Source organism: Tachypleus tridentatus, chromosome 1, assembly GCF_004210375.1.
Source record: "Tachypleus tridentatus isolate NWPU-2018 chromosome 1, ASM421037v1, whole genome shotgun sequence".
Classification (NCBI taxonomy): domain Eukaryota; kingdom Metazoa; phylum Arthropoda; class Merostomata; order Xiphosura; family Limulidae; genus Tachypleus; species Tachypleus tridentatus.
In genome coordinates, this window is record NC_134825.1 from 159,231,133 (window position 1) to 159,254,890 (window position 23,758).

Sequence of the window (23,758 nt, forward strand, 5' to 3'; positions counted from 1 at the left end):
ACCAAAGACACTGTACAAGGAAGACTTTTGCATTAGCTCCTAAAATGTAACTTAATCAAAATAACAATAAATAAATAGAATAAAAGAGTGAAAAACATGTAATTTGGTTTTTCTTAATACCAGACTGTAAAAAGCACATATAAAAATTTCATATAAGAATTAACAAATATTAATCAGACACAAAAGTGTATTTTCCAATTTCCTTGTCACAAAACAAAGTTTGTTTTAACTAAAAACAGACACAGAGTAATGAATACACTTACCTATTCCTTCCATAAGTCGCGTTGGAGACAGAGGAACTGAGCTACGTAGATCCAGGCCTTCCAGATGTTTACAGACACTTAGGTTCAAGGCTATAGGCTTAGGTGTGGATGGTGGAGTTAATGAAACTACAGGAGTACTGACTCTGCGGTTTATCATCCGTAAGTATTGTTGATTATTTGCCAAATCGGGAAAGTTCTGATTCTTTGTTTTTTGACCCATTACATCTACTTCTATAAAATTATTTCTCTCATTATTAAGACCTTTCAGAACAGATGAACTATATTCTTGGAATATTTTCACATTTCTTTTATTATCTGAGAAGTCCACCTGATTTGGAAGCACAGCTAAAGTGTTCCCACTGGAAGACATTTTTGCACCATCTACTACCACAGCTTTGTAAAATGTTGCTGAAGGAGCAGTAGTTTCTATAGTCTTGGTAGTCATTGATAACTGAGCATTTCCTGAAGCACTTTGTACTGATGAAGAGTCTGGTAAGTGTGATAAATTTGAACTGGAAACTTGACAAGACTGCACTGAAAAACACTTGGAAACATCAGTTTCACAAATTTCTTTTTCTTCAGAACTTGAAATAAACACTCTTCCAGAGCTTTGGAAACAAGCCAATTGTTCAGAAGACTTTTGATCTAACCTGGTAAGACTTTGAGCAATATTTCTTTCAGCTGGAGAGGCAGCCTGTTTTGATGTATGATGATCCTTAGAATCCTCTACAAAGGATGATAGTAAGGGTGGAGAAAGACCATCAACTGATTGTAAGTTCTCCATGTTGGATATGCCAGGATCTGTAATGACTGTTTGCACCACTAATGGAGAGTCTACAACAGGAGATGAAAAACCTGATTTAGTCAGTGGTGCCTTTTCCCCCTCTTTCTCAAGAAATACTTGACTGACTCGAAATCTGCTTTTACCAGATACAGGAATGGGACAATTTTGCAAAAACCCTTCTCTCAACAAATGCAGCTCATTGCCAGTAGTTTCCTTAACACTATTAGCTTCTTTAGTCACTTCCTTAGCATTGTCACACTGCTGGATGGAAGTCATGGAAGGACACTGAACATCACCATTATCATCAAAAACATTTGCTGGACACAGACTCGAGGTCAGATGAGAAGTCTTAATTAGTAGACTTTCTGGTAAGTTAGGCTTAGGCTTGATAGCATTCCATGCTTCAAGTTCTTTTTGCTCTTTGTTTCTCTTACAAAACTGAGATATGTCCTTTAAAAGTTTGTTGTGGTCATGAATATCATCATACTGCAAAGACATTTATAAAAACATAGTTAATTGTAGGTAAATTTTGATATAGGTCTAAAAAACCTGGATGGAAAAGTTAATTTTCTTTTCATATTTTACCACCAGCAATAAAACTCTTTTTTTTTGTGGGGGTGTCTTTATTTTTTTTCAATATTCTGTAACATTTATGCTACATATTCATTTTTTCTTTAACTTGTTTCACGTCTTATTATTCTGCTTGTATTTTACAAATGAACCTATTTTCAGTCTTATTCTAAACGTGTAACTTAACAGGAATACAAAGGTAGAAAACAATCTTAAACCTAATGAACGCAGAAACAAGAACAACATTGTATTTCAACTGCATAACTTTATCAATTATTCTTTTAAGTAATTCTCCAATTTTTAATTATCTTTAAATTAACCTCAACAATGATTAAATTTTAAATTTCTTAGTTTATTTATTGTAAGAACCAAATCTGTTAACAGCTTTATTCGTTTTTTTATCTGTAATTTATAATTATGGGGTGAAGCAGCTTTCCATGATTGATTTATTATCAGTAGCATAATACAGTGTCTTCTCACTGCTGATTTTTGGAAGACCAGTTTTATTGTGTACTTGAGTACATTTTCTTATCCTATGATGAACTTTTGCCAAAACTATCCCTTGCCCAGACTTAACAGCCTCACCCATAAACAACTTTCACATGCTGAGTGTTTCTGAAAAAGAAAACAAAAAAACCTTTGTCCACTTCCTGGTATTTTGACTATGTCTTTTTTGTTTTGTTTTTCACAACATATCCTTCTAGCCACTTGGAAAAATAGTCCATTACTACCATGGTGTATTTATTGTGATAATTTAAAATTGGTATAGAACTAACAGCTACTTTTTTAAGTAGTGCTCCAGCATTAAATTGTTTCTTCTAAGTTCCCCGTCTTTCAAACGTAGGTTGCATGTTTGAGAACATTCTCCAACATTTCCTCTACAAAGTTTTCTTTTAATTTAAGATATTCCCTAACAGTTCCTTACAAGTTGTGCAACATTTTCTTTCACAAGTCAATCAATTTATTTACGAGTGCAATCACTTTTCCATCTTCTAATTATAGTAGCACAAATTCTAAGTAGGTTCACCCACGTGTCGAGGTATGACTCTTTTAAGAGCAGTGAATATCTGATGACATTTTTACTAGATAATTTAGACAAACAATCTCCCAAAGTACTATCTTGTCCACATTTTCTTTGTCAACTTTTTATTGTTATATCAGGTGAGGTCAGAATCAATCCCTGGCTGCGAGTATGGCATCATTTACCTTCTGGTAGGCTAAACAGAAAAAAGTCTACCATTCATTTTTATTATTTCCTGTTTTCACATGGTTTCTATATTCTTGAAAGCTTCTTCATCTTTTGCAGAAAATAAATATTTAAGTAATTTGAGAAATATTCATTATCAATTCTAAGAAACATTTCATTTATTCATCCTAATCAAGTTACATTGTGTCTTTTGTGGGTTTCACAAACTTCCCATTGTCTCATACTTTGAAACTTTATTTCCATTCTTGATAGAAAAATCTCTTACACTTTCAGTTTTTACAACAAGGATTTGCATAATTTTACAGAATCTCCTATTCATTTCTACTACTTTGAATTCTGTATAACTACACAACTTAAACAAATACACTAAAATCTGACTTTTACAAACATATATCCTAAGACTGCAAGGTGACAAAATACTCAAAACTTCTACGATAATTCATTCAGGTTAACATAATCCAATATTCAATTAATTCAAATATGACATCAAGCAAAATACAAAATATATGTGTTATTATAATTGAACCTGCACTGTAATACGAGTTAATATTAGCTTTTGAGTTCAGATAAAATGAAACTTCTTTAAGTGCAATTGAAATACACTCTGCAGAAATATTTTCTAAATAATAAAGCAAAAGAAGAAACATCAACGAAGTATAATAGTAAAATAAACAGATCTTTCTTACTTGATTCTGTTTAGCTCTATGGTCCAGATCCACACGGGTGACACTTTCATTGTGTTTTAAAGACAGTGAAAGGGCCATGAGGCCCGCTACTTGAATCTTATTGTCACGTAAGTCAACTCTCATGATTTGTTTGCTTTCAGCTATGTATTCTGCTATAGCTACTGCACCTACAGAACACAAACAAAATCATAAATATTACTGAGCAATTTCCTCTGAACAAGTAAATAATAACAGAATCCTAACATTCAAATACATTTTACTTCCATAAATCTGTAATAATTATAATTTTTTAACAAAACATCCCACATCATCACATAACTTGTGTATTTTGTAAGCTCAACAGTTTAAAGGTTTCTGTGCCCTCCAACTATAATGGAAATATTCAGTTCACCCTTGAAGTTATTAAACAAAAACTAATTAACCAATGTTTTATTCTTACTGAACAATATGAGAAATGTTAACTTACCAAATCCTGGACATTCAGAATCCTTTAACCAATTAATTAAATTAAATTACAATATAAGAAAAAAACATTCTTGCTCATTTTACTGAATTTATCTATAAACATTCTACAGCTGAGAAAATTACATCTTTGTAAGCCTAAAAAATCTGACATAAATGCCTGACTCTACGGCATTTATTTAAAAGCAGTCAAAAGTTTCTCACCCTCACAGGTTATGTTTGTGTTCTGAAGGCCTAAATGTATCACCGTTTTGTTGCACATCAACCCTTGTTTCAACTGCTGCAAGCCACTGTTCCCAATGTTGTTGTGTCCTAGGTTGAGAGTTTTCAAGTTTCCTACGTGTGGCTGGTGATATTCATTCAGTGTTATTTATCAGTAGCATGAGTACTGACATGTTCTAAGTTATCTATCTAATCTGGAAACATGTTTTTATTTCAGTCAGCACACTTCATTTTACATGAAGTGACAGATGAAATTACAAAATTATTCATGATTTACCAGCATTTCAGAAACATGTGCTTTGACTTTCAGAAATTCTGCTTGTCAAACATTACTTATGATATTATTACTTAATAATCAAATCATATACCAATACAGACACAGGTTTTATATTTTATAAAATTATTATAATATTTATGTTTATAATTTATAGGCTCCATCTTCAAGTTTTTAGGCCTCACAGTTATAAGAAAATGTCAAAACAATATTTTAATGCTGTTCAAAGTAATAAACTCATATTTAGATTACTGTTTTAACTTTAAAACACTAGGTTTTACTTCCATTTTTGACAATATTTAATAAAGTAAATAGATTATTGAATTTTACTAGATACTACAAAAATATGGATTTAAGAATTTATATTAAGGAAAAGAAATGCATAAAAAACTGATAAAATACTTATCTTTAGTTTGTAAATATACAACTTTCCCTTTAAAAACTCACTGTTTTAAAACAATTCTTTATATCACACAACAGCAGCATTAATACTTACAAGTGAATGAACTAAATGTTTCATGCCATTACTTGAAATATGGTTGTTCCACAGTACCAGTGTTTGTAGCCCAGATCCCCCCAAAATAGGCTGATGACTTAATCCATCTAGTACATGAGACATTCCTAGGTCCTGTTTACATAAAACACGTTTTTTTAGCCATAAAGGTATTGTTCAGTTAGTTACTTCACTAACTAATAGAGTTAGGATACATAACTATGACTGTTAATATAAAAAAATGAAAGAGTATTAAAATGAATAAGAAGTTATCAACTGCAGTGTTCAAATTAATTAAAGTTGATGGAGACTTTAACGATTAAATAAGTCAACCTGTTGGCATAAAATACACTAAATAACATCATGAATACAATGCCAAATTAAACAATGCACAGTGATGTACTAAAATACTACTTTGTGTGAATAAACAGTTTATTATTATTATATATAAAGATTGTGTAAAACGGTTTTTAACATACAGTTCTTACTTTAATTTCACCAAAAATAACAAAATAATAATCATATAACTGATAATATACAAATAAATTAAATTGCTATGTTACATATAGTGATCCACCAACTAAAATAAAATACTTACAATCACAATTTATTTTACTAGGTGTCATTAACATACCTGCAAATTATTGTTTCTGAGGTCAAGCAACTCCAGCCAACTGTTGGCCCTCAGTAAATTTCCAACCTGAAGTCCATCAGCTGATGAAATTTTATTATCTCCAAGGTAGAGTTCTCTTAGAACGTTGTTTAGTTTCAGTGCTGCCACTAGGAGAATAACCAAAAGAGAATTTGAACTAAGATATCTCACTGTCAAAAATACTTACAATTTAAATACTGTCACATGCACTTTATTAGCATTACTTCTTACTTATAAAATGCCAACTATACTTGTTCACAGTAACAAAGACCTTACATTTGACAGTTAACTTTACTTACTCAGAATAACTAGTGATCTTCCATTAAGTCCAGAGTTCTCAAGGTGAAGAATAAACAAGCCAGAGCCGAGCCTAAGGGCACGGCCAAGTATAAGCATACTCTGGTCATTTAAGCCAGTGTTACGAGCATCTATATACTGAATACAAGGAGTCTGAAATATAAAATAAACATACTTCTGGAAGTTACTAAATAACAAGTCTATATTATGCACTGAATTCAAAAGTCTAAAATAGTGAAATATAATATTTAGAAGAAATACCTGGAAAATGAATTAAGAAGATATGTTTATTAAATACAAAAAATTTTGCAAACTGAATTAAAAATATGTAAGCAAATGTAAACAAATATTACTATGTAGTAAACATGGTATCAATAAAGTAAACAGTCTACAATAATAAAAATGTCTTTATCACAGTAAATAAAGTGTACAATAAAATAAATCTGTAAAGCAATAACATGTGTCAATACAGTCAACAGAGTGTGCAATAAATAAGATATTTCAGCACAATAAATACATTTTACAATATAATAAACATGACATGTCTTTATTAGAATAAACAAAGCCTTACAACACAAAACACATTTTCTTCAATACATTAAATAAAGGCTAAAATAAACTAGTGTTTTTTCAGTACAGCAAACAAAGAGAACAATATTATAAACAGAATAAAATATTTCTACAAATGCAATAAACATTTAAAATATCAATCAAGTATCTATATTAAAGTAAGTAAAGGCTGTGAAATATGATAAACTTTAAATGTGTCTTGAATACTAAATCTTGAAGCAAGAAATGAGGAAATTATACCTTCTGAGATATATAGAGCATTATGAAATACAGTGTATCAGTGAATTACAAGTATTGTGTGAGTAATATACAAGACCATACTTCATCTTATTTGAGTCCTTCCACTTTCTAATTCAGAACATTATTCTCGAATGTTTTTACACACTTGTAGTTATTATAAGTTTGCATATGGTACTAAAGTTCTCAAGTAATCTTAAAGATGTAATGATTCCAATATAAAAATGATCCACAGTGATGACAAGAGTGAACATTTTGAGAGTTTTCCAAAGCTGATTAATTTATTGATACTTCTATATAATAATTTGTCCTAATCTTCGATACATTTGTTTTATTAATATGTTTTGACATCATTGACTTTGTTGAGAAACTATTAAAAAAAGGCTTCTGTTTAAACTAAAGTCTACTTTGATGAACACCAACACTGATTTTGTATAAGGAGGTAGAACAGAGTTCATGTAAATTAGAATTTCAAATAATCAGAAAAGGTACTTACTTTTTTTAACATGCGAGAACATGACTGCCACCCTCTTAAGCCAATGTGTTTGTTAAAAGATATATTCAAATTAGAGGCTGACTCGTAATACTCTATCATATCAAAAACTGCAGCTGAGCCCTGTTATAAAGTAGAATATGTATATCTCTGAACCACAGTTACCAAAACTGCTCACACATTAACAGGTAATATTTTTAAATACATGCCTCCAACAAATTATAACCATGTTCATACATCAAAAACTTATCATTTATTCTTAAACCGAGACTTTTTTATAGCATTTTAAAAAGTTACTTCCCAGAAAACATTCTATTTTTCCATGTTGGTCAATCTTTATGGAAGAACAGTATTACATGTATAGAACTTGATAAATTACAAAAACGACTGAATTAAACCCACCTCGTCATCCAAACCACAAGCTTCTAGATCTACTGTTTGAAACTGGACTCTCTTGAAAACTTCCTCCAAAGTTTCACAATGTTTAGAGGTCAGTTTTTCACCTGTTACATAAAAAACAAATCAAACTGCTATATAATTCATGCTTCTGGTTTAAACTTAAAAGACTTCTCTATATTATCTCTTCATAACGAGCAAGTTCAAATTACAGTGTACCACTGTTTGGCATATTTCTAAAGGAAATCAATTTTTTTCATTTAATTTTTGGAATTGTTATTCATTTTCATTAGTTCCAACACTAAAAATTACTATACATATGAACTTTAAAAAATAAAGGCTGTTAAGTTGTGTATTACATCTGCTGATAAATTAAATAATTAGAAAATCCAGGTAGAAATCAGAAGTTTGCGAAAAGTACTTTCATACAGACCATTAGCCTTAAACTTAATCATTGTATTTCAGAGAAATAAGCAACTATTTCTCAGCAAAGTTGCTTATAAATTAGTTAACAACTAACACTACTAGAAGGGGATATGAACAGGTTTATATATATACAGATGAGACTAAAGTAACCTGCCTTCAACAGTTTTACTAAGTTTCAGAATAGAATATCAGAATATTAAAGGTAGATCTTATTTTACTGGTGATGATTAATGTATCCTTTCATAATTACCTTAATTTTCATTATATAATATTCAATGTATAACCACTCAACAAGTAAGTATTATTATTCAAGTCTTGATACAAGTTACTTTTGCCTCATTCTACACACACATACAAAACACATGTACGTGTGCTTTATTTGGTGGTTTTGTCTGTTTTCTACATTTATCATCACAAACGTACTTCATTTTTAAACACCAATTTTTATTTAGTCTAAAAATTTATGACAGAATCTTACAAAACAAATAAAACTTTACTCCATTACATTAAGATGTCTAACTGTACCTGAGCTTCGCTTCTTGTTAGTTAAAATGGTAGGATTATAATGAATATGAAAAATAATGTATTTACCAACTACACTGATTTTGTATCACTGAAGTCTGAGAGAAAAAGAAATGTGAAACTTCAAACAAAAAGTCAGAAAACAATAAACTGAACTGGATATATTTACAGGCATAAGCATTCAATAAACAAGGTAAATTTTTGTACATAACTTTACGCATTACAAGTTCATTTTTTATCAGCCGTAAATATTTAATGAACAAGAACAATACATATATATACTTAGAAGTTATAAGACAGACCTACAAACTCAATTCTCTTATAGCCTATAATCAATCCTCTGTCTTAAAGCTTATAAATTAATAAATTATTTAAATAAAATGCTAAGTAAATTCTCATTTATGGAAACCACCTTGTGTATAACAGGGGTCATCAGTTACAGGTCATCCTTGACTTACATGTAACTAACTTTAAAATATTTAGGTATTTTGTTCAGTATACTAGAGCAGAAAGACCAACTTAAGTAGCTGGGCTTCTCTCAGCTCACTTTGTTTATACATGGACAAACTGTAAAGAGAAATAAACAACATAATAAAGAATTAGGAACTATTGAGAGAATGTTTTTAGTTCTGTTAACCATCATTTTTTCATTACTAAATAAAAGAGCAGAGATTGAGAATCATGTTGAAAAACATGGCAGTCTATTTCTACTCTGAGAATATTTTTTTGGAAATTTTGTCTTTTGGAGATTGGAATTTTACGTTGTAGAATATAAGGTGACTTATTTCTACTTTAAGGTTGTATCTAAATATATAAGGTAACTGCCTTTCCACAACTGGTTGCAGACAACAATAGGAGTTGACACGTTATGACCTAAGGCATTAAACTTCTGACCCTTTACTGATTTTCCTTAGGTTTTGGCTAGTTTGAAATCAGTACTTAAATCTCATTTGATAGATGGAATATTCCCAAAACATTTAAGTGATATGAGTAGTATGGACACATACATTATTTGTTATGAGTTTTAATGATGAAAATAAACAGTAGTAATGGGAAAATTAATATATACAGAGAATGCACAAAAAGCAACCCCTCTTGAATTTTATCAGATAACAGAAAAATATGTAAAATTACATATTTTTTATAATGCACTGGCTTTCATAAGTATCTGAACTTTTCATGATTTTAGTTACATATTATCATAAAAAGTGTTGTGTGCCTGCCATAGTTTCTTAGACCTTGTTCCAATTAGCCTCAAAAATGATCAAACAAGTTTCTCTGCAATAAACAAACATAAAATGAAACTAAAAATAACACAAAGCAGTTTCACGAGTTACTATTTAGTTGTCATTCTCTTGGATTTCAGTGCTACTTCACATGCTTTCAATGATTTGTGCAGGTATTCCTGAGTGGCTGACTGTCACCCTTTTTTGAGTACTTCAAAAGGTTCATCTTCCGTGTTCGGCTTGCAATCTTCTGTTAATCTGTTTAACTCAGCCCATAAATTTTCTGTTGGATTGATATCAGGTGACTGACCTGACCATTCCTTAACATCAATTCCCTTCTTTTTAAGATATCTTTTAACGACTCCACAATTGCAGAGAAACACGTTTCATCATCTTGTAGACTAACTGGAATAAGGAGATCTAAGAAAGTACACCAGGTGCACAAAGTTTTACATCAGAATATGTAACTGAAACCATAAAAAGATGAGGTGTTTATAGAAGACGTTATTAAAATTTTAGATGATATCTGAAGAGATCTCATTGGATGTATAGTAAGAACATAGTTTGATATATTTTCCTGTTATATAATGAAAGATATAACAAATGAGCATCATTTTGGAGGGGGTCACTTTTAAAAAATGTCTATTCTTTCTTTTTAACTACCAAGAAAAAGCCAAAATTACCTGAGGCTTTCTTTCCAGTCTGATGCCATTCAAACTACCATTAAACCTAGCCCCCTGGTCTTATTTGATTGGAGTCACTTCAGTTGGTTCAAGTTACACTGTATTATTATCCCGCCTGTCAAAAACAAAATTAGCATTCTCTTGCCTATGGGACAATTCAAAAACCTTAAATTTCTAAACCCTGATATCTCAGAAAAGGGGAGACAAAAGTTCCCCAATGGGGATTCCCCCCCACACACACAACACCACAATAGAAATGCTCCTACTTCTGAACATTTAGTTCATTTTACATCACACCCACAAGTCTATAAAATTTACCTTCAGCTAAGGGAGTACATTTTCTGTTAATAAAGAAAAAATTGCACAGAAAAAGATTTGTATTGATTTATATGCGTTAGAAGATGTATTTTTTACAATTAATATTCATGACATTGTAAGCATATATAGTAATACAGTCATCTTACCTTTCAAATTCAAATTATTGTCTTTACGATTCAATGACTTGATTTTCTACAAAGTAAAAGATGGTAGAATATAATTATTTTTTAAGATATTGAATACAATACATGTAGTATTAATTAAAAGTTTTCTTTTTCCTTTCATTTTGAAAATAGAAATACATTTCATATTCAAAAGGTTTCAAGAACTGGAAAGTATGAAAACAAATAACTATACTGGAGAACTCCAAACATTAATAACTTCAGACAATAAACAGAAAGACTAGTAAAAAAATAAAATTTCAACAGAATCCTCACAAAACATTTTTTAATGTAATATGCATACACTGCTTGACATTCTACTCTTCTATACTGGCTTTCAACAGTTAAACCCAAGTTGAAGAGCCAAATTATTTTATATAAAACACGTCTTAGATGATTTGAAGTGAAAATAAATTAAGTTAAAAGAACAATGTCAGAAATTATCAAGATAAATATTGAGATATTCTTTCTCTCTGTTGTGTATCTTCATTTACGTTTCTTATTAGAAAGATTCAGATTCAATTAAATTAAATAAACATAAATGTGTTAATTATTGTAATAAGTGAGAGGTTTGTTCGTTTTTATGAATTTCACACAAAGCTACATGACGGGTATCTGCACTAGCTGTTCCTAGTAGTGTTAAGACTAGAGGGAAGGCAACTAGTCATTACCACACACTAACTCTTGGGCTACTCTTTTTACCATAGAATAGTGGGATTGACCATCACATTATAATGTCCCATGGCTGAAAGAGTCAACATGTTTGGCGTAACAGGGATTTGAACCCATGACCTTCAGCTTATGAGTTGAACACTCTAATAACCTGATCACACATCATGCCAGGCCAAGTGAGAGGAACAGGGGGGTTGTTATGATCAGTCACTTTTCTATTTATTCCCAAATACTTTAAACACAGTAATCCTGTCTTCCTACAATCAACTAACAATTTTAATTACAAATATTGAAATTAATGAGTACCATTCATAGATTTAGCAAACTGAATACAGGTCATAACCTTCTGTACGACCACTACAACATGCAATGATAAATTTGCACTACTTAAGATTTTATTATTTAACTTTTCTTAAATCTTAAAGCTGATCACAGGCATTCACTAAAAACTAATTATTATTATTTTCTAATGGTCATAAACATTTTATACTCACTTCAGAAAAGTTTACGATTGGCTCTTAGATAATTATTTACTATCATACAACCACACTAGAATAGGTAGAACGTTTTTTTATTTTTCACTGATACAGCTATTTCATGACGAACTTAATATATAATTTCATAATTCACTATCTAAGTAATAATATAAAATTATGGAATTAAAATTAAACGAATTGCAGGTATTAAAAAGCAAAATCCCGATGTTAAAATATCTATAATTGCATGCTAGTGATCGATTTGGTCAAAATTCATTTTTGTTTTTTTTTTTTTTGTCACATGCCTCTTTGGATTGCCTGATAAAATATATAAAAGTTAATTTTAAATTAAAATTTTCATAACTTGAACAAAATAATCAAACCTGAGTTAAATGGTAATTAGACGCAAACATCCAAAACAATTTCTCTGAGCACTGTAGCTTCAGGAAACGTTTACTTCGTATTTTAGAATCATTTATTTATATATAGCACAAACATTGCTACGGTACAATTAACAAAAAAAACGTAATTCTGAAAATTAACAACACGTAAACGAAAGCTGTGGAAATGGTAAACCTAAAGGAATACAAGAAAATCAGTTAGGACTTTTATTGGTTTTGGTAGATATAGGAACGAAAGTAAGGCTTAACCAGTTTGACAAGCTACGCGTGTAAAGAAAACTACACAGACTGTAAGCAAGCACGTCCTTAATACAATGACAATAATTTTAATGTAAAGCAAAAACAAACTATTAATTACAAAGAACAAACTGCCCAATGGCATCTCTGCTCTTCTCACAGTAGGCATTATAAACCCTCAAACGTGCCGCTGAGCTACCTCACTTGTTGTGATAGGAGTGGGACAAATAACAAAATAACATGTTAATAATAAAAATAAACATCTATTAGTTTGTAAAAATAAAATTCTCCCTATACAGAGGACATGCAACATAACCAATTATGTTGATGTAATTACATACAATGCAATACCAGACCAAAATATTTACTTTGGCGAGAGACTTAGGCATGTTCTGCATACATATACACAAACGAACCAATCAAATTGTTATCTGCCATGTGAACACGTCCTGGTAGTGTCCCAGCAATTTTAAACACTTTTTCTCGCTACTGCAGTATAATGGACCATAATACTAAAATTGTAAGGATACAATCACTCCGCTATCAAAGGTTTCATGGCTTCTATCAAAAGAGCTATTAAATGTCTGTAACAGTAATTAAAATTAATAACAAATAGTCTTAATTACAGGTAATAAGCAAATTACAAGAGTTATCGTATAACCACTCTGCTCCAGGTCTTTAGTAGGATACATTCGCAGTTAGCTGTGTTTTCGACCGTTAACCCCATAATACCCAGCGAAGTAGAAACGCTCAACGAAATTACCGAGCGCCAAAGTATAACTATCACATGTAAAGCTTCTATCGCATTTTGTAATGCACTTATTGAGGTTTAACTTGCCCTTCTAGTGGAGGACTTATGACAATAAAAATTGAGTTTAGATACCCACAGTGAACACAGCACAAACATATCATTGTGTACCTTTGTACCGAACAAGTACCTAATAAATTTAATATTATACATTAAATTTAGCTAATAATATAAATAATGAAAATACACATTAAATTATTTAAACCTATTACTCTAAATTACTATGAATAATAAAAACACATACAAACTGCTCTTTCATTTGGTATGCGACGTGTTCCAGCTAGATGTCCACAAAACAATAGTACCACCTATGTGAACACATACATGATTGCTTGTTCCCTTCTCTAGTTCAATCTGACTCAACAGATCACAATGTCTGACGGTTGCTATGAGAGGGTGAGGAGGGAGGCTAATAAAGAATTTGGATAAATTCAGACACAACAGATATAGTTTTAAATCTTTGCGATAAAAGCTTGGAATAGAATTGAAGTATGTGAGGTCAGAATAATAAAAAAAAAAAGGTTATTTATATCCTACAGCGTAAACAATTGACCCAGCATAGCTTTTAGTGTTATCTATATAGGTACTACGTTTGAGTTTGTCTGTCGGGAATGATTTTCCTTATCTTTCGATCAAACACTACAATTCGCATATTATTAGAAATGACTTTGCCTGAAGAGACCAGATTGTATATTGACTTTTCAATACACAATAACCTTACTTTTTTTTTGCTTTGTCAAACTTTTAAATGCAACTAATATAGTACACGATGGCACCATGTCGTTTTCATCACATGAGGACAGGCTTCATTCCAACTTTGTTTGTTTTGAATTTTCGCGCAAAGCTACATGAGGGATATCTGCGCTAGTCGTTCCTAATTTAGCAGTGTAAGACTACTCACCGCCAACTCTTGGACTACTCTTTTACCAACGACTGTAACATTATAATGCCCCCACAGCTGAATGGGGGAGCATGTTTGGCGTGACGTGGATTCAAACCTGCGACCCTCGAATTACGAGTCGAGTGTCTTAACCATCCGGCCATGCCGAGCCCCCAATTTACTTTTACATTTGGAAAATATTTCCCACAAACGACACTTAACAAGCGTGTAATTTCCTTTAAAAAATGAACAGTATACAAATTCCTCTAGACTTTCTCGACTCATTTAAGTCTAAAATACATATACGTAGTTCGTTACAAAAATCATACGTTCGTCACTTTATGAACATGCATTCAGACGTATCTGCATATTCAGTTATGTTTACCTTCATTACAAATTTATATTTAATGTAGTGCAATAATTCAACTTCGTTTCGCTTCACAGACTAGTAAAACATCTTTTAGCCACTTTGTTTTTCTACTACAGTTTTATTCTTCATTTTTGTGAGTTTCTTTTATTTGAACTTGTAAAACCGTGTCATACATTAAACACTCATAATTATTTCATATTCTGTAAACTATTATAAATATAATTACTTTACTTGGCTGTTTACTTTAGGTATAGTTTTATTGAACAAGTTAAGTGCATGTAGTTTGTTTGTCTGACTACGTTTTTGTTGGGTTTTTTTGTTTCTTTTTCAAATAGACCAGGATTTATCGATCTAACACATAATGCTTGCAGGAAAGCATAACTTAAATGACGAGTGTGAAAATGATAGAATAATAAAAATAAAAGCGAAGGGCATGAAAACTACCATTAATATTATGTGAGTCGCGGCTAATCCAATAACATAAGTGTGAAAGGTTGAATGATTAGGCTTTTGCTGGAGTATATATATTTATACATGTAAAAAAGATGTTTATATTTTGTAATGACCATGAAAATTATATCACTTATATTAATTCAAAGACCACACCCAGTGAAAAAAAACCAAAAAACTGGCTAAGTATAACTTTTGTTAGAGGTGAATAAAATATTATTAACCTGTTGACTGCCAAGTAATTCAGCTGCTACGACAACTCCGAACGAAGTTCAAAATACAACTCTAATGCTTCTTTATTTTGTAACCTTTTTCGTGACGCCATTTTGGATCGAAAGTGAAACAATATGTAAGTAGGTAAAATGCATGTATGGTGCTGACATCTAGCGTTGAAGTTAGGTATTATTGAGAACGAATTAACTCGTCCGTGGCACTGTGTTACCGATCGGCTTGGACGAGTTATCTCGTCCACGGCACTGAACAGGTTAAAGGGTGGAATGCTTTGGTTTCCGTTAGATTATGTAATACAAGGTTAAAGAAAATTGTGCATAATTCGAAGCTATCATGTTAATTTATGAAATAAATTTTCAAAATATTCTTATTGGAGGCTTTGTGTACGAAAAGTGTTGAAATTGTCAACGTAACACATAAAACAAATCAATTTTACTACAACATTTAAAAAATTCAGGGTACAACCTATTTCAATCTGTTATAGTGTATGTGGGTGATTTTACCGAAGAAAGTCTTCCTGAAAAATAGTTTCAAATAACGTACCATAGTACTTGAGTAACGTCAGAGTGTGACGCCAGCAGTAACACACAGAAAACGAATATGTTTTTTCTTATAGCAAAACTATATCCAGCTATCTGCTGAGCTCACCGAAAGGAATCGAACCCATGACTTTAACGTTGTAAGTCCGTAGACTTACCGCTGTACTAGCGGGGGAACATACAGAAAGCATTAAAAATGCCAAGCTTCATTGACAAAAGATGGTACTTTCTAAGCATTATAAGGTGAGTCTGACATATGGTGGAAAGAGAGTTTATGGGAGACTATGAAGACAGTAGATTGCCCTTTTGGTAGACACAGTGTTAAGACCCATAAGAAACAAACACACTCTCTTTTATTCCTATCAAATTGGTCTTATAAACACTTTTAAGATTAGTTTGATTTGTTATGAATTTCGCGCAAAGCTACAGGAGGGCTATCTGTGCTAACGGTTCCTAATTTAGCAATGTAAGACTAGAGGGAAAACAGCTAGTCATCACCACCAACCGGCAGCTCTTCGGCTACTCTTTTACCAACGAATAATGGGATTGACCGTCACATTATAACGCTCCTACGGCTGAAAGTGCGGGCATGTTTGGTGTGACGGGGATTCGAACCCACGACCCTCGAATTACGAGTTGAGTGCCTTAATCACCTGGTCATACCGGGACAAGAGGTGAGTTACTGGGCTTTCTGAGAATAGAAGTTACCTTATGGAGATAGGTGGAGATTTCTCAACCTATCTTCTCCTGAGAAATGAATGGAAACAGAGGGTCGTGCTGAAGTTTACAAGGTTATTCGGAAGATCAAGAGAGTGAAGGTTTTGGATGTCTTCGTGTTGTATTCTGAATACAACAATATGTGAGGATAAAAGTTTGCAATTTGTAAAAAGCAGGTTATTTTATTTTTCTAACAGGATGATTTTTTATGTATAAGGAATTTAATAATGTATATTTATTTTAATATCAATGTTTGTTTTAGTTAAATATATATTTAGAAATGCATGTAACTTACAACGTTAAATGTGTACCACGAAAGGCCTACCTGTTCTCAAAATTTGTAGAAGACACTTGAGTGCAAGAATCGGCAATATACGATGTGTGTATGTAAAACGCTAGTGGTTGCCAATATTATTGCCAGCTGAACTTTCGAGAACCTCGCCTTAAAGCGAACCTTAAAGGTAACCAACACAACATGGAGACACAGTTTAATATTGCTGGTTTACTACAGTTGGCATACAACTATATGTTTTTTATTTGTTTTGTTTTGGATAGTATTATTCTAAATGAAACGGCATCTTTCGTGGCATATGAGCTAAACGTTTGTTTGTTTTTTGAATTTTCGCGCAAAACTACACGAGGGCTATCTGTGCTAGCCGTCCCTAATTTAGTAGTGTAAGACTAGAGGGAAGGCAGCTAGTCATCACCACCCACCGCCAACTCTTGGGCTACTCTTTTACCAACGAATAGTGGGATTGACCGTCACATTATAACGCCCCCACGGCTGGGAGGGCGAGCATGTTTGGCGCGACGCGGGCGCGAACCCGTGACCCTCGGATTACGAGTCGCACGCCTTACGCGCTAGGCCATGCCAGGCCTAAATTAAAATTAAAATCTTAATTCAATTTATATTTATCAGTGCCAACAAGATTTGATCTTGTCTGATTATCATGGTTTTCTGCAATCACCCTCTTTCGATCAATTATCAGGTCATCCCATAAGTAATGTCCGAAAACTTAATACAGAAAGTGCATCATCATTTGTATCTTTGCATAAAGCTTTAATGACTAAAATATGTAGTAGGACGTGTATAAAAATGTTCAGACAAATAAAAGAAACTAACCCAACTCCACTTTTTCAGATCATTAATCAAATCAACCCTTATGGAGATGGATGTGTCTAAGAAACACATTATGCATGTAATGCTTTGCGAGTTTAAAAAAAAGGCAATAGTGCAGCGGAAACTACACGAAACGTTCAAGGTGTTTATGGTGCAGAATCCCTTAATGAAAGGAAATGTCCAAGTTGGCTTCAGAAGTTCAGATAAGGTGACTACAGCTTAAGTGATGCGCCATGTTCAATGAGTTTAATGATGACTTGCTGCTGGTTGCACTTAATGAAGATTGTGCTGTAACAATTAAAGAACTAGCACAGAAGCTTAAATCAACCCATTCAACAGTTCACCGAAAAGGTGTCAAAACTTGGAGAATGGGTCCCCCATGATTTGACAGAAACCAACCTTAGAGCAAGAGTGGGCATTTGCACTTCTATGCACTCTCGTGACTGTAGATGAAAAATGAATATTTTATAAGAATGTTAAGTACAGGTAAACTGGCTAAAGCACAGCCCAAAATGGATCTCCACGCTAGGAAAACCTTGTTAAGCGTTTGGTGGGATACTGTTGGTGTGATCCACTTTGAGTTGCAGCCACTCAAAGTAACGATAACATCACACTTCTATTGTCAACAGTTAGAGAGCTTGAGTGTTGCACTGAAAGAAAATAAGCCTGCTTTGATCAGTCGTGAAGGTGTTGTGTTACACCAGGATAATGCACAGCTCCGTACAGGAAGGATCACATCTGCTAAGATTGAAGAGCTAGACTGGGAAAAACTTCTATATCCTCCTTATTCTCCAGACCTTGTCCTATCTGATTATCATCTACTCCGAAGTTTACAGAGCTATCTTGATGTAAAAGAACTTGGAACACATGAAGATGTCAAAACTACCCTCTCTACATTCTTTTCCTCCAAACCCCAAGAATTGTATAGATGTGACATTCAGAAGCTTGTGAATCAGGAAGTAATTCACAATAATGGAGCATAGATTATTCATTAAATAACAATAAGTGTTTGAAATCCTTTCTGTTCTTCTGAATCCAAAATTGGACATTACTCAAGGGATGACCTGTTAGAAAGATATAACAAAATTGAATTGTTTGAAAGTACCAAAGTTTTACAATAAGATGAAAACTAACTAAATATATTGTGGATATACTAGTCGATGATGATTTGTTTTCTGAGGAAGAATAAGGGAATACTCTAGTGTCTCCACTAGCCAATCAGAGTTGAGTGATTCCACTAGCCAATCAGAGTTGAGTAATAAAGATAAGTCAGAGATACAGTTAAAACTCAAACAAATCGAACTTGAACGAGCCCATATCGAAGCCGAAAAAGAGAAAGAGCAAGCCCGTATCGAAGATGAGAAAGAAATTACACACAATTCCTATCGACCAAGGCAAAACAACTTTGAACCCAATCAATATATTAAAGTAACAACATATAATAAAGCTGATAAACATTTCCAACATTTTGAGAAAGTTGCCCTAACCATAACCATAACCAAAAAATTATTATCATTCCGTGAAGACGAGAAAAACCCATTTATAGAGAATTATATATTTAAAAACTGGTGATTTCTCTACCCATACCCGCCGTTAATAAATATATAATTATAATTATTGAGTGTTTTGACTGGTAAGACACAAGAAGTATATGCTGCTCTCTCTCTCTCTCCAGAAGACTGCATGGATGATAAATTATCATAAATAAATAAAGCTTACGAGTTAGTACCGGAAGCTTATCGCCAAAGTGTTGAGATTATCGCAAGCAAGATAATCAAACTTACATGGAATTCGCTCACGAAAGAGAGGGGTTTATTTTGATCCACGGTGTAATTTTATGTATATTGGCAATAATCTCAAGAAACTAAGACAATTATGTCTAAATAATGAATTTAAATGTTGTACAAATGATGATCTCAAAACTTACTTGGAAGAAAAGAAAGTTGAAATAGTACCGGAAGAGCTGCAATTTCTAATAATTACACTTGAACACATAAAACCACGTTTACTCCTGTTATCTTAAAAAAACCACTAAAGTTTAGGATTCTTCTGAGATATCCAGCTCCTCAAGTTCGAAGTCTTCAAACAGTCAAAATAAAACTCAATCAAAACCATCAATGCTTGTCTGCCACTTCTGTAAAAAAACCTGATCATATTACGTCCGATTATTGGTGTTTGAGAAAAAACAGAGGCAACACCCAGTGTGTTCATGTCCACATATGGACGTAGTTTCACCAAATCACCTGATTTTATTGATTTGGCCACTAATAAAAGGGCTGATGCAGTTAGGAAAGAATTTAGGCTTTTTGTGTCTGCTGGTTCCACGTATTTGACAAATGGCACTGCTAATCTAATACCATACGTGATACAGGGGTGACTCATCATTGTTGTTAGAGGGTATATTGCCCTTATATTCGAGTTCTGCCACTGGTGAGTCTATTATTGCTCACGATATTGAGGGTGGCTTTGTTAATATTCCTTTCCATAACATTTATTTAGCATCACACCTAATTTCGGGACCACTTGTGGTTGGTGTACCGGGTGTATCATTATTGCTGGGAAATGATTTGGTTAGAAGAAAAGTTGTTTACGAACCCAAAATGGTTAGCGAACCGATTACTGTTTCATCTAAGGATAACGTTGTTGCTGAGGAGAATCCCGACGTGTTTCCCTCGTGTGCTGTGACTGGAGACTTAGGTTAAGAAAGTAAGGCAAAAACAAATGATAAACACTTGTTCTGAGGACGATATTATGGATTTGTTTCAGACATTTTTTTTTATCTGACAAGGATCTTGTGAATAATTGTTCTATTGACAATTCTTTAATGAGTGACAAAGATGGACGTGAGGTATATAGTTCAACTGGTAAAGTTCCATTTGCTAGAAATAAACTGATTGCTGAACAAGAAAAGAATCCGCAGATCTCTTCACTATTAAATATGCACTACCTAAAGATGAGCTAGAGAAAGCTCCATTTTGTTTGTTTTATTAATGGTGTGCTTATAAGGAAATGGAGATCTCCATATATGCCTGCTTCAGAGGATTTGGCTATAGTGTACCAAACAGTTGTTCTAAAAGCACATCATTATGAAATATTGAATGTTGCTCAAGAACTGCCCCATGAAAGGTCATTTGGGTGTCAACAAGACACGTGACAAAATTATAACTTTTTTTTGGCACCAAAAATTAGGCAAGACGTTTCTCAGTTTTGTAAAACTTGTCATACACGTCAATTGGTTGGAAAACAGTGCCAAAAAATTCTGTTCGCTTTTTTTTAAAAAAAATCTGTCCCAACTTTCGAAGAATACCTCAGTTGTGTGATTATTGATTGTGTTAACCCAAAATATAACATTTGTGTTTAAGCACTTTCACATCCTATGCAAGTTTATGGACAAAAGGTTATTAGTATTGAATGTGTTATGTACTGTTATGATCAACGAAGTTGTATAATTATTTGGCAATGTATTATATTTAATGTATTGTTTGCAATGTATGTGTGTGTGAGTGTGTATATTAGTTAAAAATTGTTTAATACCAATTTTTAATTCCCTAAGAAGAGACCCCAGAGGCACAGCGGTATGTCTGCGGAATTACAATGCTAAAAACCGGGTTTCGATACCCGTGGTGGGCAAAGCATTGTAGTTAATTTAAAAACAATAACTCTAAGGAGGGAAGTGTAACGGATACACTATACACTAATGTATATTAACTTTAATACTGACGTTTGTTTTACTTAAATATATATTCATAAATGCATGCAACTTGTATTGTTAAATGTGTATTGAAAAGTCTCGCCTGTTATCTAAATTTGTAGATTCTCAAGCGCAAGAATCGACAATATACGACGTGTCTATGTGAAACACTATTATTATTCCTAACTGAACTTTCGAGAACCTCGTCTTAAAGCTTATAAAAGGTGTCCAACGCAACGCTGAGAGGCAGTCTATATACGTAAAACGGCTAGTTTGAGTTGAGCCGTTTTTACGTATATATTTTTCTTTACAAGTGGGTTTTCTCGTCATCACCGATCACTGAGAAACAGTTTAATATTGTAGGAAGCTATAGTTGTGATTTAACGCTCGGAAATGTAGATATTTGTCTACAGATTTGGAACATCACAAACCATTTAAATTCAGTGAATTAACTTCTCACGTTAATATTTCTACGAGGACAATCGGTATCTTCGTCTGTGAAAAACTCACATGTGAGCAGCGAGAGGTAGTTTACCCGTTAAGTGAACTGTACCGATATCAACATAGAATTGGTTTTTAATTTCGCACAAAGGTACAAGAGAGCTATATGCGCTAGCCGTCCCTAATTTAGCAGTGTAAGACTAGAGGGAAGAAGCAACTCCAGTGACGTACACACTGCAAACAACAACACCAGTGACGTACATACTGCAAACAGCAACCCAAGTTCCATATTTTACGCATCGTAATTTATCTCGGACGAGTCTCCGATTTAATGTTACGTATTACGATTTCAAATATCCGGAATGTTAATTTTAATTTAGAATTTTATCGAATGTTGATATGTGTTAAATTTACGATATTTGCGAAGAAGTTTAATGCACACAGTTTTCTTTCTTAACACAAGCATACTTTAATGTACAAACAATACGGTTTATGATTATTACAAATAATGATTCATATACACAAGTTTTACAAACCTACAGACAATATTAAATTTTCTATTCGGTCTGAAATTGAATATGTGGCCCAGCATAGCCAGGTAGTTAAGGCACTCGACTCGTAATCCGAGGGTCGCTGGTTCGAATCCCCGTCACATCAAACATGTTCGCCCCTTTCAACCGTGGGGACGTTATAATGTGACGGTCAATCCCACTATTCGTTGATAAAAGAGTAGCCCAAGAGTTGGTGGTGGATGGTGATGACTAGCTGTCTTCCCTCTAGTCTTACACTGCTAAATTAAAATGACTAGCGCAGATAGCCTTCGTGTAGCTTCCTGCGATATTCAAAAAACAAACTTCTCCGAATGTTTACGGCAAGACTGCTAGTTAGAGAAAGTATCCTTACATGCCATACATAGGTTCGCTACCCTTTGCATAACCTGTCAGATGCTACTATCCTGAAACATCTGAAGGTAATTTAGGATATCTCTAGTTGGTAAGATACTATATTCATATAAATGTTATAAACAATCTAAAGCATCTACATCTGAAAAGGATACTACTTTTCTAAAGCAGTTAGAACATCTCCAGATAGTAAAATACAATTCTGATAACAACTTCTGCAGTTAAATTAGAACATTTCTAGTTTGTTATACAGTACTTTCCTTAAAACTTTGTAGCTGAGTTGAAACTGTTCTAAATCTTTTATAGGTAAGTTAGAACATCTCCAGGTAGTTTGTTTAATATAATGTTTAATATTTTAACATGAACGATAACTGATCAGATATAACCTTTTCTAAATTTCAACTAATGTTCAGAAGGCGTGCGAGCGTGTGTGTGTATGTGGGAAAGCCACATAGGGCTACCTGCTGAGTCCACCCTTGGTTCAGTTACGAGCTAAGTAAGGGAACACCTCTCATAACAGACATTCACACCAGAACGGATCACGAAGTGAACCTCGAATATTTCGACCAACAACTTCGAGCTACATCACTTGGCTACGTCGCTTCTAAGGGCAGATTTTTTTCAAGACGTGAAATTAAGATAAAACAGAATTTGAGTTCATAGACTCTTTTAACAAGACAAAGCGCCAACAAAGCTAGCACAATTCAACTGACGCAACTCATAGGTTTCTCACTTTAGTGGTTATTAAAAGAAACTTAGTAAAACCCATGAGCTATCTCGATTACATACATCTATACATATATATCAGTTTTATCTTGTTTTGTTTTTAAACTTTAATAGAAATACAGCGTAACAAAGACTACATTTTTCTCAACAAATAA

At 33.0% G+C, this 23,758-nt stretch overlaps 1 protein-coding gene across 2 annotated transcripts in view; it reads right to left on the bottom strand.

Moving 5' to 3' along the window:
- LOC143228866 (uncharacterized) overlaps nucleotides 1-23,758 on the bottom strand; it is a 94,724-nt gene that overhangs the window by 11,585 nt on the left and 59,381 nt on the right. For both annotated transcript variants that reach the window (XM_076460284.1, XM_076460274.1), the window contains exons 3-11: nucleotides 10,928-10,973; nucleotides 7,613-7,713; nucleotides 7,214-7,333; nucleotides 5,913-6,063; nucleotides 5,596-5,741; nucleotides 4,965-5,096; nucleotides 4,177-4,318; nucleotides 3,511-3,677; nucleotides 264-1,533 (exon numbers count right to left, since the gene is read on the bottom strand). In XM_076460284.1, coding sequence (XP_076316399.1) covers nucleotides 264-1,533; nucleotides 3,511-3,677; nucleotides 4,177-4,318; nucleotides 4,965-5,096; nucleotides 5,596-5,741; nucleotides 5,913-6,063; nucleotides 7,214-7,333; nucleotides 7,613-7,713; nucleotides 10,928-10,973 — 2,275 coding nt within the window. The remainder of the gene's footprint in view (nucleotides 1-263; nucleotides 1,534-3,510; nucleotides 3,678-4,176; nucleotides 4,319-4,964; nucleotides 5,097-5,595; nucleotides 5,742-5,912; nucleotides 6,064-7,213; nucleotides 7,334-7,612; nucleotides 7,714-10,927; nucleotides 10,974-23,758) is intronic.